General features: G+C 41.7%; 3 protein-coding genes across 4 annotated transcripts; 2 read left to right on the top strand and 1 right to left on the bottom strand.

Moving 5' to 3' along the window:
- Positions 1-32: 32 nt before the first annotated feature.
- ankra2 (ankyrin repeat, family A (RFXANK-like), 2) lies at positions 33-3,087 on the top strand. The gene is made up of 9 exons (XM_084035153.1): positions 33-168; positions 424-759; positions 847-1,005; positions 1,618-1,683; positions 1,780-1,877; positions 1,977-2,102; positions 2,276-2,342; positions 2,525-2,605; positions 2,723-3,087. The coding sequence occupies exons 2-9, from the start codon at positions 477-479 to the stop codon at positions 2,776-2,778; spliced, it is 936 nt and encodes a 311-aa protein (XP_083891279.1). The 5' UTR covers positions 33-168; positions 424-476; the 3' UTR covers positions 2,779-3,087.
- A 978-nt stretch (positions 3,088-4,065) lies between these two features.
- On the bottom strand, positions 4,066-7,894 carry btf3 (basic transcription factor 3). 2 transcript variants are annotated; one of them, XM_084035160.1, is made up of 6 exons: positions 7,830-7,894; positions 6,488-6,556; positions 5,700-5,813; positions 5,409-5,610; positions 5,201-5,257; positions 4,066-4,588 (listed from the first exon to the last, which is right to left on the bottom strand). In XM_084035160.1, the coding sequence occupies exons 2-6, from the start codon at positions 6,554-6,556 to the stop codon at positions 4,542-4,544; spliced, it is 489 nt and encodes a 162-aa protein (XP_083891286.1). In that variant the 5' UTR covers positions 7,830-7,894; the 3' UTR covers positions 4,066-4,541. The 2 variants fall into 2 exon arrangements, with proteins under 2 accessions (XP_083891286.1, XP_083891287.1); XM_084035161.1 differs by lacking the exon at positions 7,830-7,894 and adding an exon at positions 7,764-7,788.
- Positions 7,895-11,733: 3,839 nt separating this feature from the next.
- foxd1 (forkhead box D1) lies at positions 11,734-13,686 on the top strand. The gene has a single exon (XM_084035149.1). It carries the CDS (start codon positions 12,083-12,085, stop codon positions 13,136-13,138), a length of 1,056 nt encoding a protein of 351 aa, XP_083891275.1. The 5' UTR covers positions 11,734-12,082; the 3' UTR covers positions 13,139-13,686.
- Positions 13,687-20,803: the final 7,117 nt, after the last annotated feature.

Consider the following 20,803-nt stretch of genomic DNA (forward strand, 5'->3'; position numbering starts at 1 on the left):
CGCCGGCCCGTTCCGCTCGCCGCGGAACTCCCGGAACTAAAAGCGGGGAGGCTAATAGTGGATGCACCGTTGTTGTGGAATCCACTGCCCATGCGTGAATGTATCATAACACCGAACGGAGAGAGGGTTGACCGCATGAGGATATTTGAATAAATCATGTCTTATCGAGTAAGAAATGTCTTTATGCCGAATTATAATAATAATATTAACGTTTTTACATTCTGAAATGTGTTCGCCAAGATGTTTTATTGTGATTAACGGAAGGTTACGAAAACAATAGCTAGGATGCTAACAGATAGCTAACACATTAGGGACCTTAGGTATTTAAATTAGCTCCGTCAGCCAAACCTAGGTAACATTAACGTATCACGTATTGTTTAATGTTAATTTAACTTAATGTTAATGTAATTAAATGTGTTCCAGGCGGCCGCTGGCTCCTGTTTCATCCCGGTGTGACGGCTCAAAGGTCGGAGAGAATGGACGTTAACGTGTCCGGCTCCGGGGGGACCGCGGAGGACATGGAGGGGATCTGCGTGATGCCGGACTTGAGTGCCATCAAGACCGAGCAGTCGATGGGTGCGAGCCCAGACGACACCCAGGGCACCCAGAACGTGGCCATGGGCATAAAGTTCATCCTGCCCAACCGCTTCGACATGAACGTCTGCTCCAGGTTCGTCAAGTCGCTCAACGAGGAGGACAGCAAGAACATCCAGGACCAGGTGAACTCTGACCTGGAGGTGGCTTCCGTTTTATTCAAAGGTGGGACGTCCTGCTTTGTTCATCATGTGAGTAAGTCTGAGGCTGAGCTGACTGACCAAACCAATGTTTTCCTCTTCTCTCTTGCAGCCGAGTGCAACATCCAGACGTCTCCTTCCCCAGGAATACAAGTGCGTCATGTTTACACGCCATCCACGACCAAACATTTCTCCCCCATCAAACAGTCCACCACACTCACCAACAAACACCGGGGCAACGAGGTGTCTTCCACGCCGCTGTTGGTGCATTGTAAGTGCTGCTCACTTTAATTCTGACAGTTCTTACAGGTGCTGGAAATCCTTGAAAACACTTGCAATTCATGAGTATGGGGTTTTCAAGGTTTGAAATGTGCTTGGATTTAGAATAAAGGTCTTGAAATGTGTGTTCTATGTGATGACATATATGATAGAACAGAGAAAAGAAGATCTCCATATTTGAGGGACTGAAAACAGCATTTCCTGACATTTCTTTATGAAAAATGACTTTTGATGATGAACAGATGATGAAAATAGTTGGTGATTATATTTCTGTGGATCTGTTAGTGGAATTAGTTTTCCTTTCATTTGTGGTCCTTCTGTAAAAAGCTGTCTCCAAACATCATGTTGGTTGTTTATAGGACAATAACATCTCATTTAATGTGATGAACGAGTGACACAATAAGTAGACTGAATACTGAGGATTGGATTGATACAAATATGGAGTTTACCACAGCTGGAAGGTGCTGGAAAAGCATGGAAATGCACCTTGAAATGCTTGAAAAGTGCTTGAATCTGACTTTGGAGAAGATGTAGGAACCCCGACTAAAATAGACTTGAATCAAGTAAAATTGTTAATCAATATCTGCATGTTTCCTCCTCTCAGCTTTGTCCATCCATCAGCTTGCAGCTCAGGGGGAAATGGTGTTTCTGGCCAGCAGGATCGAACAAGGTAAGCTGGGCTGTTAAAATCCTACAACAGATAAGTGGGTATTGATGATGAAATTATATAGAAGAATTTAATGGATTTTGTGTATTGTATTAACAGAGACAGTTATCAACCTCCAAGATGAGGAAGGCTTTACCCCCCTGATGTGGGCAGCTGCACACGGACAAATCGCCGTGGTCGAGTTTCTGCTCCAAAATGTACTTGATTTTATTTCAATCTCGTTTTTTTTTATTTATTATTATTATTATATCAGTGTTATTATTATATTGATTCACTCGTCACGTTCTTGGCCGTAGGGTGCCGACCCCAACCTCCTGGCCAAAGGGAGGGAGAGTGCGTTGTCCTTAGCCTGCAGTAAGGGATACACCGATATCGTGAAGATGCTCCTCGACTGCGGCGTCGATGTCAATGAATATGACTGGGTGAGAAACGCCGAGCTTTTATCGCATCGCGTCTGCTTACATAGAATGTCACAACAACAAAAACCATGCTGCCGTGTTAAAAAGGGAGATCTTTCACTCACTCTGCTGGTCTTGCTATCAAATGAAGCTCTGTGGAAGCTTCACTTGGATGATGTTCCTTCTCTGGGTTTCAGAACGGAGGAGCCCCTCTGCTGTATGCCGTCCACGGGAACCACGTACGCTGTGTTGAAATCTTGTTAGGTGACGACAAATCTTTTTTTTTTTTAATTGAAAGTAGATTTATTGTCCCGTTCGGGGAATCTGTAACACCTGTGGTCAGAAATATCAACCTGGAATACATCTCACAGGATAAACATCATTATTTTGTGTTCAGGTCTCTGACATAAACATGTGCAATAATAAAGTTTGGGTGTGTCTTCCAGAGAATGGTGCTGATCCAACCATTGAGTCGGATTCTGGATTCAATGCGATGGACATGGCCGTTGCTATGGGTCACCGGAATGGTATGTGTGTAGATAAACACACACACAAATGGATATTTGTCTTGTGAGGACAATATAAGAATTCTAAAATGATACGCAGCCCTGTCAAATTAAATACCGTAGGTTTTCTCTGTTTAGTCCAACAGGTGATGGAGGCACACTTACTGAAGTTACTGATGGGAATCAGAGAATGAAGTGTGGCGCCTGAGGAAGGCGAACACCGAAGGGACGGCGCTGAGCTCTGGACAATCATGTAGCGCGCTCAGGCTGTGGGGATATTTCAATGGCGTTGCATCTAAATCAACATTATTTCGTTGACGGTTTGTGTTTGCGTGACAATTTTCAATTTAAAACCATCCTTCTCTGCACTTTTTCCCCCCACAGTGAATGTGGAGCAGCTCTAGATCTAGATACACTGATAAAGAGTTCTCCACTAAACCCCAGCATGCATTGCACTCCACCTGTAGTATGCTGCTGAATGTGTGGAGAGCTAGGATTGATTTTTTTCTTTAAACAAGCATGGAGGTTTCCGTTTAATATTGTATATTACATGCCATCATTGGTCCATTAAGTGTTTTTTAAACTAACTTATTAGCCAGGATAAGAAACGGATTTTAACATTTAAAGAATATTAATATAATGTGTTAAATTGCCTGTTCCTATGGTCCGGTCTTCGCAGCGAGCACATTTCTGAGGTTTCACGTTGCCCTTATGAAGCCTGGATGGGTTGAAAGTACAGACTGGAAGACACGACAGAGACCGAGTGCTTTTTGGTTTGTTTATCCTGAAGATCTTTGTGTTGGTTTATTTATTTGAATCATTTAGAAGTGTTATGTGCTAAAAGTATTACTGCTTTTAAGTCAGTTGTTCCTTTGTATTGTGATACTAATGTCCGCTGGTGTGTTGTGAACTTAAAAAAAGAAAAAAAAAGAAAGACAGACCTTGCACCTCATTAAACATACAACAAGGTTGTCGGTGCTTTTTTGCCACTGTGTGACGGTGCTAGTGTTTTATATCAGAAATGAGTGGCAGATCGACAAAAGAACTTGACTAATCTGTACGGATGTTTATCAAAAAAAGGTCAAACCACTGTTGAGTCACTGATATGAAGCTGTTATTTAATTAAAAGATCTTTTTGAACTGAAGAGGAAAAGTCTATCACTAAAGCTGTAGGATTAAATATGAGCTAAGAATCTAATAACATGCTGCTGGCATGCCTGAAAATATACAGATTTCACAATTGTCTTATATATTAATCCTTATATTATAATGTTCCTTCTTATTCATATGGTTGTCATGACTTATTTTGATTTTGGCCATTATTGTGAGAGAAAATACATGAAACAAAATGGCGAGAAGAAAACATTTTTTGTGCTCCTTTAAATAAGTTGTATAATAATGTATAAACTAATGATGCTGTCCCATTAACTACAGTATTTCAGATGTGAAAATTGTCCTAAAATAAAAACAGAACTTGTGGCTATGTATTGACAGTAGCAAAGGTTTATTCCAGATATGGTGGTTTTGAGCGAGGCCACAAAAGAATTAAGGTTCAGTAACATGGAGGAAAAAAAGATGTACAGCAGGAGCCTTAAACACAACATTTTACACACAATCTCTAACTGAACATACAGAGCACAACAAGCGTTTTTTTTTTTTTTCGAGAGTCTGGTGGAAAAGAAGAAGTGGAATGAGTTCTACTAAAACAAAGCTTCCGCTTTAATACCCCTCCCCTAGTTTGTAATACTTCAGAGTACTAATTCTAGAAAATTACTCCAAAAGAATTCATACCAGTAGGCAAGTTTGTTCAGGTGTTGCACATTTCACAGAAAAAGTCGACATCTTCTCAGGTACGTTAACGATTAGCTTTTCCACCGCTCGACATAAGACAGAAAAACATCTCGTGCCTCACATGTTCCTGTCAAGTTTGGACACTTCACAAAGTCCCCGTCTTCCTCTAGTTAGCCTCGTCCTTGGATGCTTCATCGAAATTCTCCACCAGATCTGAAACGACAAAACAAAAAAAAGATTCGGTGGTAAAATGCTTTGAGGCGTGGGAGAGAGGCGCGACTATCCGCACAAATGATTCTCAGGAGGTGTTCACAATTCAGGAAACATGTTCAAATGAAACGTGATACTGGGGGTGCAATGTAATCCAAACGATGTGCTCACACTTCCACATAAGAGTGCAATGTGCTCGACAGATGGGGCTGAAAGCAGCTGTAAAAAATGATGGGGCAACACTTTCAAATGGTTGTCTTCAATTACTCCATAACCCCCCCCCCCCTCCATAATGCCATCGGGCTTCAAAAGACGGATCCACGCGTAATCGTTTGTTACATTAGTGAGAAGAAGTGCCGGGAAGAGCTGAGCTCATTGTAATGGTAACCTCATGCGTCGCAAACTGGATCTCAAGATATCATAAACAGTGAACGTGATATTTGCATACAAGACCCTAAAGATCACTCTAAAGTCAGCGATGATGCCCTAAAAAAATTAAAGGACAAACGTGAAGAAGCATTTCCAAAGAAGACTGCAGAGGAACAATCTTGGATTTTGAATGGTTGAACAAATAACTGAGTGGAAGAGAAGAAGAGACATTAACTGGACGCTCACCTGGAACGTCGTCGTCTTCTTCTTCTACTGTTGCGATTGGCGCTCTTCCATCTGAAGCTGCAAGAACAGAAGAGACGTGTGAGAAGCTTGAAGCAGCCACGAAACAATCAAGCTTAAACTCCCGAGAGCAGCGGGACTCGTCTCTATTCAACAGGTTTTGGACTAAACAGGAAATACAGAACAAGCTGTGGTGTGACGGGATCCTGACCCTGTTTGGGCAGCGCCTCGGCGAGTCTCCTGAGGCTCGTCAGGCTGTCGGCTCCCAGCTGGTTCAGGATGCCCGGCAGCATCTCGGTCAGCTGCTTGGTCTCGGCGTGGCCGGTGATGGTGAAGGTGTTGGCGGCCAGTGAGGCCTGCACTTTGGGATTGTTGAAGTGGATGACCGTGCCTTGATTTGTAAACATGTTAACCTGCAACACGCCGAAGGTTTTTGCACTGTTAACAACGATATGACGAGCTGAAAGGACGAAGTGGGACGAGGTTAAAGTTTTACGCCTACCTCCTCGATGCCGGAGATGTTGTTGACGCCGAGTTTCTTTAAGGAGAACTGCAGCTTCTTGTCGTCTGCAGTTGCTGTTCTGTGAACGACCTTCTTCTTTCTGCGGGCGCTTCCCTGTCGGGACGATTAATGCAAACATGTATGTAAGCCTCCAGTTCTGAACCATCTAGTCATGCTTCTGTATCCATCGTCATGAAGGCTTGATGTGGGACTTTCATTGGCCTGAAAGCTGACCTTACTCTGTCATCCACACAGGATGATATGAATATCTCACGTCTCGATTATCCTTAGCCAATAGAATTGTGAATTATGATATTATCCCTATAATCATCAAAGTGTCCTTAAAACTCTTAATATGGCACTAAAACATGCTGGAATCCCTTTACTTTTAGTAATGAAACAATAGTTTTGATTGCATCACAGATAAAACATTCTTTTAACTGAAAAATAATAAAATAACATTACATAAGATTATCATAAATGATCTCCCTGCATAAGTAAAGGTCAAATAAATCAAATTATTTGTATTTATTGTATTACTTTATTATTTTTATTTCACTACTCATAGATGAAAACAGGCTTGACAGCTGAATCAAGTCACTGCTGCTGATATTTACGATTATCCCGATAATGGAAGCTCGCCGCGATCAACGGTGTCGGAAATTGTCGGTTGTCATGGAAACCGTTGTATTGAGCTGCACAGCCTCACATGTCTTAGCGCACTAAGAAACATCAGAAAATCCAGCATTTCACGAAACCCATGACGACGAGTCTACTTTGTCACGTACCTTTCCGCCGATGCGGACTTGTGCCTGTAGTTTAGCAAGTTTTTCCTGATTCATAATTGATTCTTTCATCTGGGGGGAAAAAAAAGCAAAGTACATTACTACGTGTTTAACAAACCTTTTTCTATACATTTTGGATATTTAGCAATTCAATTGTGTAATACGGCAATATTGTAAATATCACAAAAAATTAAAAAGGAGATTAAAAACGAACTGGAAATCCTAAGTTATCTGACTGAGGGTCATCGAGCACTGATGGGATCTGATCTGATCTGATCTGGTCTGGTCTGATCGGATTCGATCAGGTGCCAACTGAAGACTCTGATCTCATTGATCACTGCAAACACAATCTATGGTTTACACGTACGGTGTGTAAGAAGAAGTAGAATAGAAATAGAAAATGTATGGTGCCATCAGGTGAATGCTTCATGGTCTTTATTTCTCCTCTGGGGTTTCAACAGAACTACGTTGCCGTGTACTTGAACACACCATTCTGACAACATGAACTATGGGAAGTGAAATGTGACATCCTGACAAAGTGATGATTGTATTTATTCTTCGCTTTCTTTTTTGTCATGCACGTTTGCACACTTAAAAAAAGCATTTAAATAATCTACACAGAGCAATGATATACATCCTTATATTCAGGTAATGCATGCACTAAACCCACGCCGAATTACTGATTTATGTGCAGTTATATAACAGCCACGTCAAAAACCCATATTTACACCATTTCTTTCCTTATAAATTAAAATATTCACTTAAAGCCTGTTGTCCTAGTGATTAACATGGTGTTAAAACCATGTTGTTGTTGGAGAGCTCCTACATGTAAACACACATACAACACACACACAGGAAGCAGCAGCTCGGTGTGTTAGTCCGCGGTTACACCACACCACATCCATAGCGGTAGACTTTAAATAAAAAGCCGGGGAGGAGCTGTCAGTGTCACAGCCAAAAAAATGCGCTGTAAGTGTTAGCTTAAAGCTAGCATCCGAAAGCTAACGCCCTTTTCTGTGATGTAGACAACAAACAAGGACATCTAGGTAGCGTGACGTTGTGTAAATTTAAAAACTACCGTCTGCGGACTCACAATCCTACCGAGGCAAGCAGGTGTGGTTGAGCTTTTGTTGCGATAACTTGCGAGCTAACTTGAAAGCTAGCTTCTCGGCTAACCGGGCTAGCCCTGGCCTGTCAAACAGTAACCGTTAGCTTCTTTAGCTCCGTTAGCTTCGTTAGCTCTTGTTGGCCATCTTAGTAAGAGAAGGCTTTCGTTTACCTCTTTGCCGTCGGATCGGGGAGGGAAACAGTGCGGGGAAGAAGGTATTTAAAGCGCCACACTGACCTGTAAACTAACAGCAGACACATGCGCGGAGCAAGATGGAAGCGAGAGAGAGGAAGGCGGAAGTGACGTAGAGCGAAAAGCGCAGGAGCAGAGCGAGAGAGGCGGGTGTTTTCTTAGCCCTCAGTTTAGCTTGCAGGCAACACGTTCACCACTTGAAACAATCATATGAATAAAATGTAACGTCAGATAATTAGGACACGTATAATAATAAAGCCTACACCTTTGTTTAAGCTCATAAATAAGTAATGATATGGACCTAATATAACCATTTATACCCCCCTAAACACATCTTGTGAACTGTTAATGGGATTTCTTTATCCAGCAGCTTCACTGTAAAGGAGGCACTCCTTTCTGCCCTACAGCTTTTCAGAGGTCATCTGTTGGCGGGATGGTTGAAAGTAAAGAGTCCGCGTCTGATGGAAAAACAGCCCAACAGGCCAAAGATGCAGCTGATCTGCAGGTGTGTGACATACACCTGTGGAGAGAGCAGAAGGGAATCTGGTACCAGGACCTGACTGGGTTTGATGGTTTGAGGCCTGTTTTTGATTCATAGTGACAGTCAGTGTTCATCAGAGGCAACGGTTTCATGAGGAACAACATTATTCAATTTTATATTCAATTATTGAAATGTATCAGCAATGTTTAATTAGATCTTATCATGTACAACATATACAAATGCACAAATGCACAAATACACACACACACACACACACACACACACACACACACACACACACACACACACACACACACACACACACGTATAAACAGTAGTAACACAACCCTTCCTCTTAATCCCAGCTCACCTGTTTGCTGCAGTGAAAGTGATGAAGGTCCTGATGAAGAAGGTGAATGATGACATCATATCAGCTCTGACAGGATGTCACCTTGGATCAGCTGTAGTCTGGTCGCCGCATTGCATTCTGGTCAGTTGAGGTTGCTGTTAGACTGTAACGCCTGTCTGATAATCAATAATTAATTAAAATGACACCCGTGCAGTAGTAGTGCACCCTGGTTGATCTTCCTAAACATATATATAAAAACAAAATACAACATAAATAATGAATATATTTCCACAGTATTTAGTTGAATAGTTTGTGTTTTTATGTGTGTGTACCTTTAAAACTTTGAAACACCAAACAATAAATAAACAAATAAGCACATTTTCTTTTAGATGTATATATACAATAAACATTTAGGGAGGGGCTACACCCATAAATAACCATTAGTTCCTTTTCCGCTCCATATATACTACTTTATATATATTTATTTTTATTTTTTACTCTATAATTGATAGTTTGGTTCAGTAATATGACAGGAAACATTTAAAAGGAGACATATGTTGAACATGGAGCTCTGAGGAACGCTAATGAAGCTTTTAAGAGCCATATTGAGAAATGAAAACCATCTGTATCCTTCATCTGCAACACGTGTCTCTATTTCTAAGGCTTTTAATGCAATTGTGTAAATATATATATATATATATATATATATATATATATATATATATATATATATTGAATGTGACTCAGTCTGAGTTCCCTTCCTGCACCCACGGTCCTCCGTCTCGCCTCGGCTGCATGTGATCACATGGCCCCGCAGACCCCCTTCTCTCGGGCGGACCGCTCCGGTGACACTCAGGGGTTGTCAGAGCCAAGAGGCAGGCGGGCAGGGGGGGGGGGGGGGGGGGGGCGACCCTCGGATCGCGAGGAGGGATCCAGACACACGTTAGAGGTGGTTTAGCACACATGCGAGAGTGATGGAAGTCTGCAGGTCTTATAAAGCCAAAAAACTCTGACACTGTCAGTCAGTAAATTCACATAATTATTGTGCTTTCATTGAAAACGTCATTCAATTAACACGTTTGTTGCTTTTTTAACAATTAAACTAACTTTCTAGTTTTTTATTTATTTAAAAAAGAACTTCCACTTGAAAAAGTTATTTTGATAAATCCAACTTGGGTTGTTTTTAGCTTCCCAACATTCCCAATACATTTGAACGCATCATCGCACAATCTTACTGCTGCTCATTGATTATTAAGCTAAATCAAACTAATCAGGCAAAACTATTCGATAATAAAAAACCCCGACATGTTGTCTGCGTCCATGACTCATTCACTTTATTTGAATATAACTAATGAAAAATCATTCATTTAATTATTAAATAACTAATTTACTGTATACAGGTTTTTCCACCACAATAATATGAATAAATACAATGTATTATGTGTATTATCATGTCTTTTCATATTGTGATGTCATGAATAACATATAAAATTGCGGCTTCAATTGAAAATAAAATAAAAAATGTTAGCAGAAATTACAGAAAATATTGTATTCTCCCCACCAAGAACTTTCTCATTTATTTTACAATTAGTATGCATAAAACTTTATTATTCATAGAGGCCAGTATATATTTTTTAGAGCTTTACCAAGTTGACAAGTCAGATAAACTCTTCACCAAACTCTATATTAAAATGTGAAGTTTATGGGAAGTCAGCACGGAGCTGCTCTGCTGTCACAAATGCAGCTGCAACAGTTTAAAAAAAGAAAGAAAAAACTTTTATGCTTTTTAATGGTGAGATAAATTCACCACTAGATGTCGCCGGTTAAATGTGAACCTGAAGTTCCTGAAGGGCCACACAGCACCTGAACGCATCCAGGAGCTTAAAAACAAAAGTGCAATAGAAGAAACCTCTTATATAGATTTTTATTTGGAGTATAACCTGTTTAGATGCACACAGAATAGGAACATTAGCTCATTTATTTTAGAATAGAAAAATGGAGAAATAAAAAACTTTGGGAGTTTTTTAAAAATGTATTTATCAATAATTATTCAATTCAGCCGAGTGACATATTTTCGGTAAATGTGAATTTATTTATACATTTTTTGCTAAAATAAAATTATAAAAAATAGTATTGGTATTTCTTCTGTTGTCCCTCATAGTAAAGTTGAAAAACCATAAAAGTCAAATGAACCGCGAGGAGAATAACATGAATGAGCCTCACGTGCTTTATCTCGGTGCGTCTGAATACACACAGACGTAGATGTGGGCAATTATCGTGCATTTTAATGGGACACACGTTACACGCATTTATTTATTTAACTCGCTTTATTATTTATTATTTATTTTATGGGAGTAACCTGCAAACTTTTTTTTTTTTTGCACCTTAAATAATAATAATTTATTCCATCCTTTTAAAATAAAATAATATAAATGTCACACACACACACACACACGCTTGCACGCACACACCCAGCCTCTCCAGACGCACGGAGGCCTTCTCTGTGGCGGCTTGCATGCTCTGCGTGACCCGTGACTGATTCGAGTTAACAGCTGACTCTTTTCCATTACAAATGGCTCGCGGATAATCTAGATAACTACCGGATCACGCAAACGGAGCTGCCTGGATACGGTGCACCAGTCTGCACTGTTTCAGAAGCCATTCATATTAAATCTCGCGAATTTGATATTTAAATTGTATATTATCGGAGAAACCTTAAAGCATTTTTTAAAAATAAAATCCCATTATTTTGAGGTTTAAATGTGAATTTGCTCCCCTTATGTATCACAGTAATAAAACCTAAATAATTAAATCGGTTTGCAAGATATACGATCTTAAGTACAAACCTTTAATTAGACTTTCCTCTGGTTTTTTTATTCCAACATCCATTTTTTCGGTGTAAAAACACCGGATGTGGCCTCTAGGTCACCGCGATTAACCGCCAAAAAGGGATGAAGGCAACTTTTTTAAGCTTTTTTTTTTTTTTTTTTTTTTTTTTTTAAATCACTCACGGTTAATTTTCAAAGACCTTTTGTGTTATTTATTTTCTCTCTCTCTCTCCCTCTCTCTCTCTCTCTCTCTCGTTGGTGACGTTTCCTCCCCCATGTGATCAGGACGGCCGTATAAATACCGGGAGAAGATCCGCCCCCTCTGTGATTCAGGTTGTGGCCCCCAGTTTGCAGGTTTTCCCGGCGCATTCTCTCCAGCCTGCCCGTCGACTGGACCGGTGTTTTTTTTTTAGTCGGCTGATCGAAATAAAAAAAAAACAACAACCTTAAAGCATATGGAAATAGCGAGAAAGCAGAGCTCTCACCGACACGTGCTCCTCTCCTCTCCCCCCCTCCTCCTCCTCCTCTTAGGAGCTGCTGAAGAGGGAGGGCAGGGCAGCTCCTCGTCTTCCTCATCTGGCGTCGGAGGTTCTCCAGCCGTGTGCCTGCGTGTGTGAGCGAGAGAGAGAGAGAGAGAGCCATGACTCTGAGCTCAGAGATGTCGGATGCCTCCATCCTGTCGGAAGAGACGGACATAGACGTGGTCGGCGAGGGGGAGGATGGAGACGGCCAGACGCGCTCCGCGTACGCGGACGAGGTGGCGCAGATGCGCGACGACGGCATCCTGCTGTCCGGCTCGCCTCCGCCGCCGTGCCTGGACGGCTCCACCTCCCCGAGGGATGCCTACAAGCCGGCGGGCAAGAACACCCTGGTGAAGCCCCCGTACTCCTACATCGCCCTCATCACCATGGCCATCCTGCAGAGTCCCAAGAAGAGGCTCACGCTCAGCGAGATCTGCGACTTCATCAGCAGCCGCTTCCCGTACTACCGGGAGAAGTTCCCGGCGTGGCAGAACTCCATCAGGCACAACTTGTCCCTCAACGACTGCTTCGTGAAGATACCGAGGGAGCCGGGGAACCCCGGGAAGGGCAACTACTGGACCCTGGACCCGGAGTCGGCCGACATGTTCGACAACGGGAGCTTCCTGCGGCGGAGGAAGCGCTTCAAGCGGCAGCAGGCGCAGGACCTGCTGCGGGAGCACAACAGCTTTATCCCCGCAGCCGCAGCCGCCGCGTACGGGTACGGACCGTACGGCTGCGGGGGATACGGCATCCAGCTCCAGTCCTACCACACGCACTCTGCACTTTTTGCGTTCCAACAGCAGCAACAGCAGCAACAGCAGCACTCCAGGCACTCGCATCCACACACGGGGACCCTTATCCCCGCGCCCTCTTTGATGGCCACCTCCGCGGACTTGGCCCGGACTAGGTTTTACCCGCAGCTCAGCTCCAGTCTGGGCTCAGCCGGCGTGCAGGCTGCAGCCCCGGTGCAGAAGTCCAGCTCCCCGGTGGTGCAGCGGTCCCCCTTCTCCATAGAGAGCATCATCGGGGGGTCGCTGAGCCCCTCCAGGACTTCTCCGGTCGTCTTAGCGTCCTCTTTGGGGCCTCCAGGGGCCACCCAGCCGCAGACCGTCCACCCCGGAGCTGTTTTACACCCGGTAGAAAACTTTCCCAGCAGGGTCGTCGGCGACTGTTAAAAAAATGTCTTACAAACTTTTCAAGAAACTAAACTAAACTTTAAAAAAAAAGAGCAGCAAAACAAAAAAACGCCCCTCTTTGAAGGTAGGATTATTTTTGTATGTTTGTTTTATAGCACGCAGCTGAATGATGGACATGGAAACGAAACAAACACTATTTGTGCCTATATTCATGCTGTTTAAAGGATATATTTATGTTCAATCTCGGTGTGAATCAGACGAACTCTTCTTTTTTGTGTTTTTCCATGAAGTATTTCATTTCAGTCACTGTTTTAGGGCGTCTCAGGAGAATAACGGACAGCTTATAAATGATCACGTTTGTTTTAAAAAAAATATAGACTAAATAATGTTATTTGTGTCAAACACATCCATGTTTTTTTCTCTGATTGGATTTGCAAATCAAAACATTTTCAAATGGTTTTGATTTTTATTCAAAACAAAACAAAACAGAAAGCAAAAGTCATACATTTATAATAATATTAATAATAATAATAATATGCAGTGTGTGTTTATTTCAGTAATAAAACATTGTACATTTTTTGGGGTGGTGGGGGCAAGTTTTGTGTAACTGAAGTGTGATATTTTTACACGGTTTGTTTTTCAACAAGAATAAATTTCGTTTTGCAAAAAAAAACAAAACAAAACAAAAAAAAGGTAGTTTTATTTGGGAATATATTTGTGTAAATAATGTTGAGTTTGCAGGATTCAGGAGGAAATTATAGGCTAAATATTATTAATTTTACACTTGCTTATGAATCAGCCACACGTGTGGCTTTAGGGTATAGAGAGGGTTTTCACACACACACACACACACACACACACACACACACACACACACACACACACACACACACACACACACACACACACACACACACACAAAGCAGCATACTTGTTCATGGATCGTATACCCGTTTGTTGAGATGTTTGTTGCACGCTCTCCAGCGTTGGCACATGCGCACACGGAGGCGCACCCTGCGTGTTCACCTGACCTCTCGCGCTCACACACACACACACACACACACACACACACACACACACACACACACACACACACACACACACACACACACACACACACACACACACACACACGTCGTAATTGCGGTGAGCGGACAGGGAAGGTGTCAGCAGGGCGAGCCTCTTGCCGCTCCAGGCCGGTGATTCTGTGCGGGGCCCTGGTGTCGCCACGCCGGTCACGGCTCTTAAGAGAAACACTCCTCCGCAGTAATATTTCCATTATGGGCTCTTATATCTGACACGTCTGCTCGCTCTGTATGTGGGGGGCAACAAGGGAGGGGCAGCGGGGCTCACGGCCGTGCTGTGGGGGTTAAACCCACTCACCGTGTCGTGTGTGTTTACTGTAATGGAGTGCCATTTGACTTTCGGGGTTTTTACGCACGAAGCAAATTACGCGCCATACGGAGATGTTGGATTACTTCATTATTATTCATTTCCTAAACCCATTTCAGAAGCTTAGCCCCCCCCCCCCCGTGATTGTGATGATGCATTCATGGGACACCCTTTATTTAATTTTGTTTTAATATTTCATGAGCTCTGCAGCCTACAGTGTGTGTGTAGTAGTAGTATACTGTACAGGCGCGCTGCTTCCGTGACTGTCTGCAGCCTCCCGATTCAGGGCAACGTGTGTGTGTGTGACGTGTGTGTGTGTGTGTGTGTGTAGTGGATGGCTAAATTGGTGCAGCGCTTAGAGCCAGTTCACTAGGCCACGGGAGGACAGCTATTGCGTGATGATGTAACACGCAACGAGAGAGAGAGACACGCGCGCACACACACACACACACACACACTGACAGAGAGAGGGGGGGGGGGGGATCAGGGAAGGAGGTCAGTTGTACTGTATGGGCTTGTTTACAAATAGAAAAGCTTTAAAAATGCCGGAATAATTCACCCAATAAGCGCCGTATTAACGTGTGTAGCCGCGCGAGGTATTTTCCTCCTTCCAATTGCTTCATTTATTTTATCCACAGTAACAGTGGGATATACATTGTGGCTGTTATGGTATTTTAATTCATAATATTCAGCTATTCCACGTAGTTTTATTCACCAGCAGTGTGTGTTATACCTTTAAAGGTGTTGCACTTTTAGTGAACCCTGTCATGGTGTTTTATGGCATCTATGTGACATATTTCTATGATAATGGAGTAAACGCGGTCTGGTAATAACGTGACAAATATTAGATGCCAATATGTGGGACTATAGGCTCCTCGGGCTTGGAATTATTTATAAAGTTCAATTGGAAGCACTGCTTTTCTTCACGAGCATCCAAACGCCATGTTGAAAAGACGTTTCATGAAGAATTCATGAAGAAGCCTCTCTCTCCTCTCAGGGCCTGGAGTCTGCGTTACTAAGCTATACTGAGCTGGATGGCAACGCTGGAAATTATATTCATTTTTTGTCACGTGACTCTGTTACGCTGCAAAAAAAAAGGTTGATAGTTGAATAAATACACTTAAAAAAATAGAAAGACTAATAATAATAACATACGCGCACAATTGATCGAAACGGCGATATCTATCTATCTATCTATCTATCTATCTATCTATCTATCTATCTATCTATCTATCTATCTATCTATCTATCTATCTATCTATCTATATATCAAATAGTCTGTAATAGTTTCATTGATTATAATGTTGTAGTCAAAAATAATTGCCAAATCGCCAAAATTGTCTTTTTATGTTAATACATGCATTACTATATTCTGAGCGTTATTATTATATACTTATATTATAAGTAATATATCAAGTAGTGTAGTAAAAGCACCACTCTGAAATATAATGAATAAATAATTAAATACGTTGATCACGTCATTAGTGCATAATATTTAAAATAAAGGGGAAGTCCTTCGATGACAATGTTTAAGGGTGTTGATTTGCTGCAACCCAAAAAAAACGTACTTTTTGAAGCTCAGAATCTGAATCAGCTTTATTAAGTTCTCACATACACACACACACACACACACACACACACACACACACACACACACACACACACACACACACACACACACACACACACAAGGCGTTTAACTCCACTTTACAACCACGCAGCTACAAAACGAGGACAAACAAAGCTGATCAGAGACCAGTCAAACACAAACACGTGTAATTGATCAAGTCGACTATAGATTGTTTTGTCATGGTCAGTGTACCAACAACAGAGGGAAATGTAGTCCTGCAGTTTGAAAGAGAAAAGGAGGTCTTTTCATGAAATGTCATGGATCATGTGGGAATCAGCCTCCTTGAGCATGACTGAAGCTCAGTTAGCAGTTTATCCTGCTGGGTCACAGGTCATGAGGAGAGGGGATAAAGCACCACACTCAGCCCATAAAAGACATTGGGCTTTGGGTAAAATGTGTCGGGGCATTCGGGGCTGTGAGAATAATCTATATTTCAAAGGAAGTCATAAAGACTTTTGGCTATACTTTAAACTCGGGGGGTAAACCGGTGGTTCATGAGACGCCTGTATGAATAAATGAGTCTCGTACTGACCTCCACAGCTTCACACAGCAGCAGAAAACCTGCAACAAATACACTCAACCCGCCTCATAGCTGGATTCAAACTGCAAAAAACAAAACACATGCATGCAAATTAGGATTAATAAATGAGTCCTGGCTTCAAACGTCGTTCTTGTTATGAAATAAAACAGATAAATAATGCACAAATATTTGAAAATGAAAAAAAAAGTCTTATTGTATTGATATTTCTTTTTTAGAAATACTTTCAACATAGTATGACTTAAACTTATTTATGACCCCATGTGGTAAAAAGTAGGATTTTTTAACACTATTTTGTGTTTCTGCCTAATGAGAACTATTTAAATACTTACAGCGAACATTTTTATGATCCTTCACTAATAAATAATAAATACAAGCTGACCTGATCTTTTATTTTTTGTCTCAGTAAAAACAGTTTTTTTTTATGAAGGAGTGTAATAGTGAACATGTTTCTGGACACATAATTCCTTTATAAAACGTTGAATTATTTACCAGCCCAGGTGCAATGCATTAGGGGTAACCCGATGTCCTGAACCAAAGCGATTTATATGTTTTTTTTTATTATTCTCCATAACAATAAAAAATGTTCATAATAACAATTGAGTCAATTGTGACTATAACAATTATAGTCACAATAATTCCTATACTACTTAAGGATGTATTAGTAATTGTTATATATTAGAGCACAAGTCGAACAAACTAATAATAAGTTCTCACAATATGTTATACCTCATAAAAAAAACTTTCCCCAAAAAATGTCCAACACCAATAAAAACACAAAGGAATATATATATAATTAAGAAAAGACATCTCGAAGGGAAGACACAGAAAAATATCCTAAATAAAAGCCAATTTTCTATCTTGTTTGAGAAAGTTTGAAAAATATTTGGTGTTTTGAAGATAACATTGAGGTCAGGAATTTATTTTTATGCAATCAGGTTTGAGCTCCATTCAAGAAAAAAAAATGTAAATACTAAATACAACCGAGTTTTACATCTGTTAATAATGGTTCATTGATCTCAGCGACACATCGAACAGCAGCACTCTGAAGCTCTCAACATCTGTGGAAGTGAAATGTGTTGAACACAGAGCAGAAATATGAAGAAAAAGAGAGCAATTGAAAAAAGAAAAGGATTGAAATTGGGTAGGAGGAGGAGGAAAAAGGCGTAAAAAGCGAGTGAATACCTCCCAGGGAGGTGCAGGATCTCTCCATCTGGCTATTCAGTGTATGGAACAGTCGCTACACTTATCCCCTCTCTGCAGAAAGGAGCGCCGCTTTCCACCCCATTAAAAAGTTTGGGAACTAATGCCACCCCTGAATACTACTCTAATTAGAGGCCGCTCACAATTGCAAAGGACCTGCTACACAAGAGTGGCTTTGGGGTAGATTCTGCCTCCCCCCCCCCTCCTTTTGTAATGCCATCGTTTTGCTCTTTCCATTACTTTCTCTCTTTTATTTCCCGTCTTTCTTCTCTTCTATGCTAAAGAAGAACAAAGTAGCTCTTCTGATCCGACCGACAGCAGCGATCAAAGGTTCACCTAAACCTTCACATCGACCGCCACGAGATTTCCGCGGTGGAACTTTTCATCGAGCGATACAAATTTGGTGACGCGAAGCCAACCGGCGTTGAGATTCTCTTCATGTCGTCACTGGCGAATCAATAATGGAGGCAAAAATGTATCGTAGCGGTGGTCTGGGGTCTCCCGGAGCTCTACGATAGAATCTTCCGGTTTCATACAGAGGCCGAACCAAACTGTGAGTACAAACCAGAGACCGTCTGTGGTCTGCCGTATTCATGCCGAGACGGCTTTATTTTCTAGTGTTTATGGAGCATCTACGGTGTTAGCGTAGCCTATAGCTATGGTGTTAGCGTAGCATAGCTATGGTGTTAGCGTAGCATAGCTCCATTGCCAAAACAAGCATTTTAAAAGTTATTTGCGCATTGTCTTAACAAACCATGACTTTGGACTTGTAAGCATCGTTACTTTGGCGTGATCTTTATCCGTTTATTGCAATTAAATCCCAACGTTTTGTTTTGTTTCCGAAGCAGAGCGACCGCTGCAGTGAAGCAGGCTTACTTCATATCGCCTGAACACAGAATCAGAATTAGAAAGGGGTTTAATGCCAAGTACGTTTTCACATACAAGGAATTTGCCTTCCTGTTCAGTGTGCACGATATTTACAAAAAATAAACAATAAAGAATAAACAATAAAGCAAAGTACTGCTGTCAAGAACATAAATAAACAAAAAAAATGACCCTAAATTTAAAAAAGGCCACTATAAACATATGCACCGTAATATAATACGGCTCTATGAAATCTACAAGCACCTTCCGGATAAAGGTATGAAGACTTTAGTGGTGTATAGGACTTCCAGAAGATGAACAAAGCAGCTGAAGGCATCTTCACAGTTCCAGCTACAGCTGCAGAGATCCATGAGCTGCCGTGTGACGGAGCAGTGAAAGCCTCTCTTCAGACGTGGCCTCGGAGGAGAAACGCTTCGCTTTTCACCACTTCATGAAGTGCGAGCGTCTACGCGTCCTTGCACATCATTTATTCAGCCGAAGACGTTCTGCAGAGGTGTTTTTATTTGTTCTACATCTTGCCTGTCTCACCCCGGTGTGAACCCCGGCCCTCGGATCCACCGCAGAATTATGTCGCTGCCTCCTTTTTCACTTTTTTCTTGTTGCACGGTGTTTGCTTTGGCACGCCATCGGCTCATGCAAACAACCGGGGAGCCCGTATAGATGATCCATCACGCTTGTGCAGAATGTGATGATAAAATAACAGGCGGCTTGAAACAAACCATTTGTCACAGCAGAATTTATTATTCTGTCCACTTGGAACAAAGTACAGAGGTTACCTCGACATATCCTACTTGGGTTACAACAATAAATACAACTAAAAAAAGGACTTGGCTGCACATGTAGCCAGTTGGGGGAAAAAAAGCCCACAATCCCGGCTAGCAGCGGCAGCAGCAGCTGCGTGATGTCACTGCGGCGTCCGCTGACCGTTTGCATCCTACACATCATTAAGCATCATCGCGTTACCCCTTCGGAAAAAAAGGGGCCCAAGAAGCGCCGCCGACTACCAGCTTCAGGCCTGATTAGTTACACGCAACAACGCCTCTCGGTCATAAACACTTCATCGAGCTCCTGCAGCCCGTTCATCATGGTGACGCCCGCAGGTAATCCACACCAGCGGCTGCATGCTGACACAAGGCAGAGCCCCCCAACGTTTCCTCTGAGCTGCTAAAGCAGACCGCCGGCCATCAGTATGGTCGGGCTGTGTTCCAGTCAACCAGGTAGAATCTGCTTGTGTATGGTGTGTGTGTGTGTGTGTGTGTTCAAGTTTGAAGTCTGCATCCTCTGTTATGTCACGACGACGCTGTCACTCAAAAAGGGAAAAAAAAACATCACCACTGGAAGCCACCCACACTGTAAACAATTTCTGTAAATTTACGGCGGAATTTCAACAGTAGTAAGGTGTTTTTTAATAAACAGTGCTTTACTGTTAATATTACAGAAAATAAGTGAAATTACAGCTCATTTACTGTTTTTTTTAACAGAACTCTAATGTATTCCTATTATACAACACTTTACTGTTAAAGTGTATTAGATAACAGTATCATGCATTATTTTTGGCATTCTGGGAAGAGCATTGCCTGAGCTGCACATGTGAAGCTAGTTACCTGCTATTCCTGATCCATCTCCATCTTACTAATTACTTGGTGAGTAGCAACTTTATTTGATTGTTTTATATTACATATTATATTATTGTTTGATTTGATTAGTTTTGATTAGTTTTGTTAGCATTGATGATTACAGCATATGCACATGCTAGAATGAGTTTGGTTAGCAGCTAGCTAAATTTTCAAAGCTGATAGTCAAACAACACAAGGAGCACATTTTAATTTCTACAAAGTTAACGTTTGTTGACCGCTGGATTTTATCAGTGAATTAATGAAACTTTATGATAGTTTGTGTAAACATTTTACCGTCTATGTAATTTACTCTATTCGCACGAGATAAGTATTACCTGGGGACCTCTGGTAATTTGTAATGAGGAAGTTCTCTCTCTGTGAAGATGTTGAGCTGTCATATTGTGTCCTCCAGCTTCTGATGGCTCACTTTTCCGAGAACA

Source organism: Eutrigla gurnardus (genome assembly GCF_963514095.1).
Source record: "Eutrigla gurnardus genome assembly, chromosome: 19".
Taxonomy (NCBI): domain Eukaryota; kingdom Metazoa; phylum Chordata; class Actinopteri; order Perciformes; family Triglidae; genus Eutrigla; species Eutrigla gurnardus.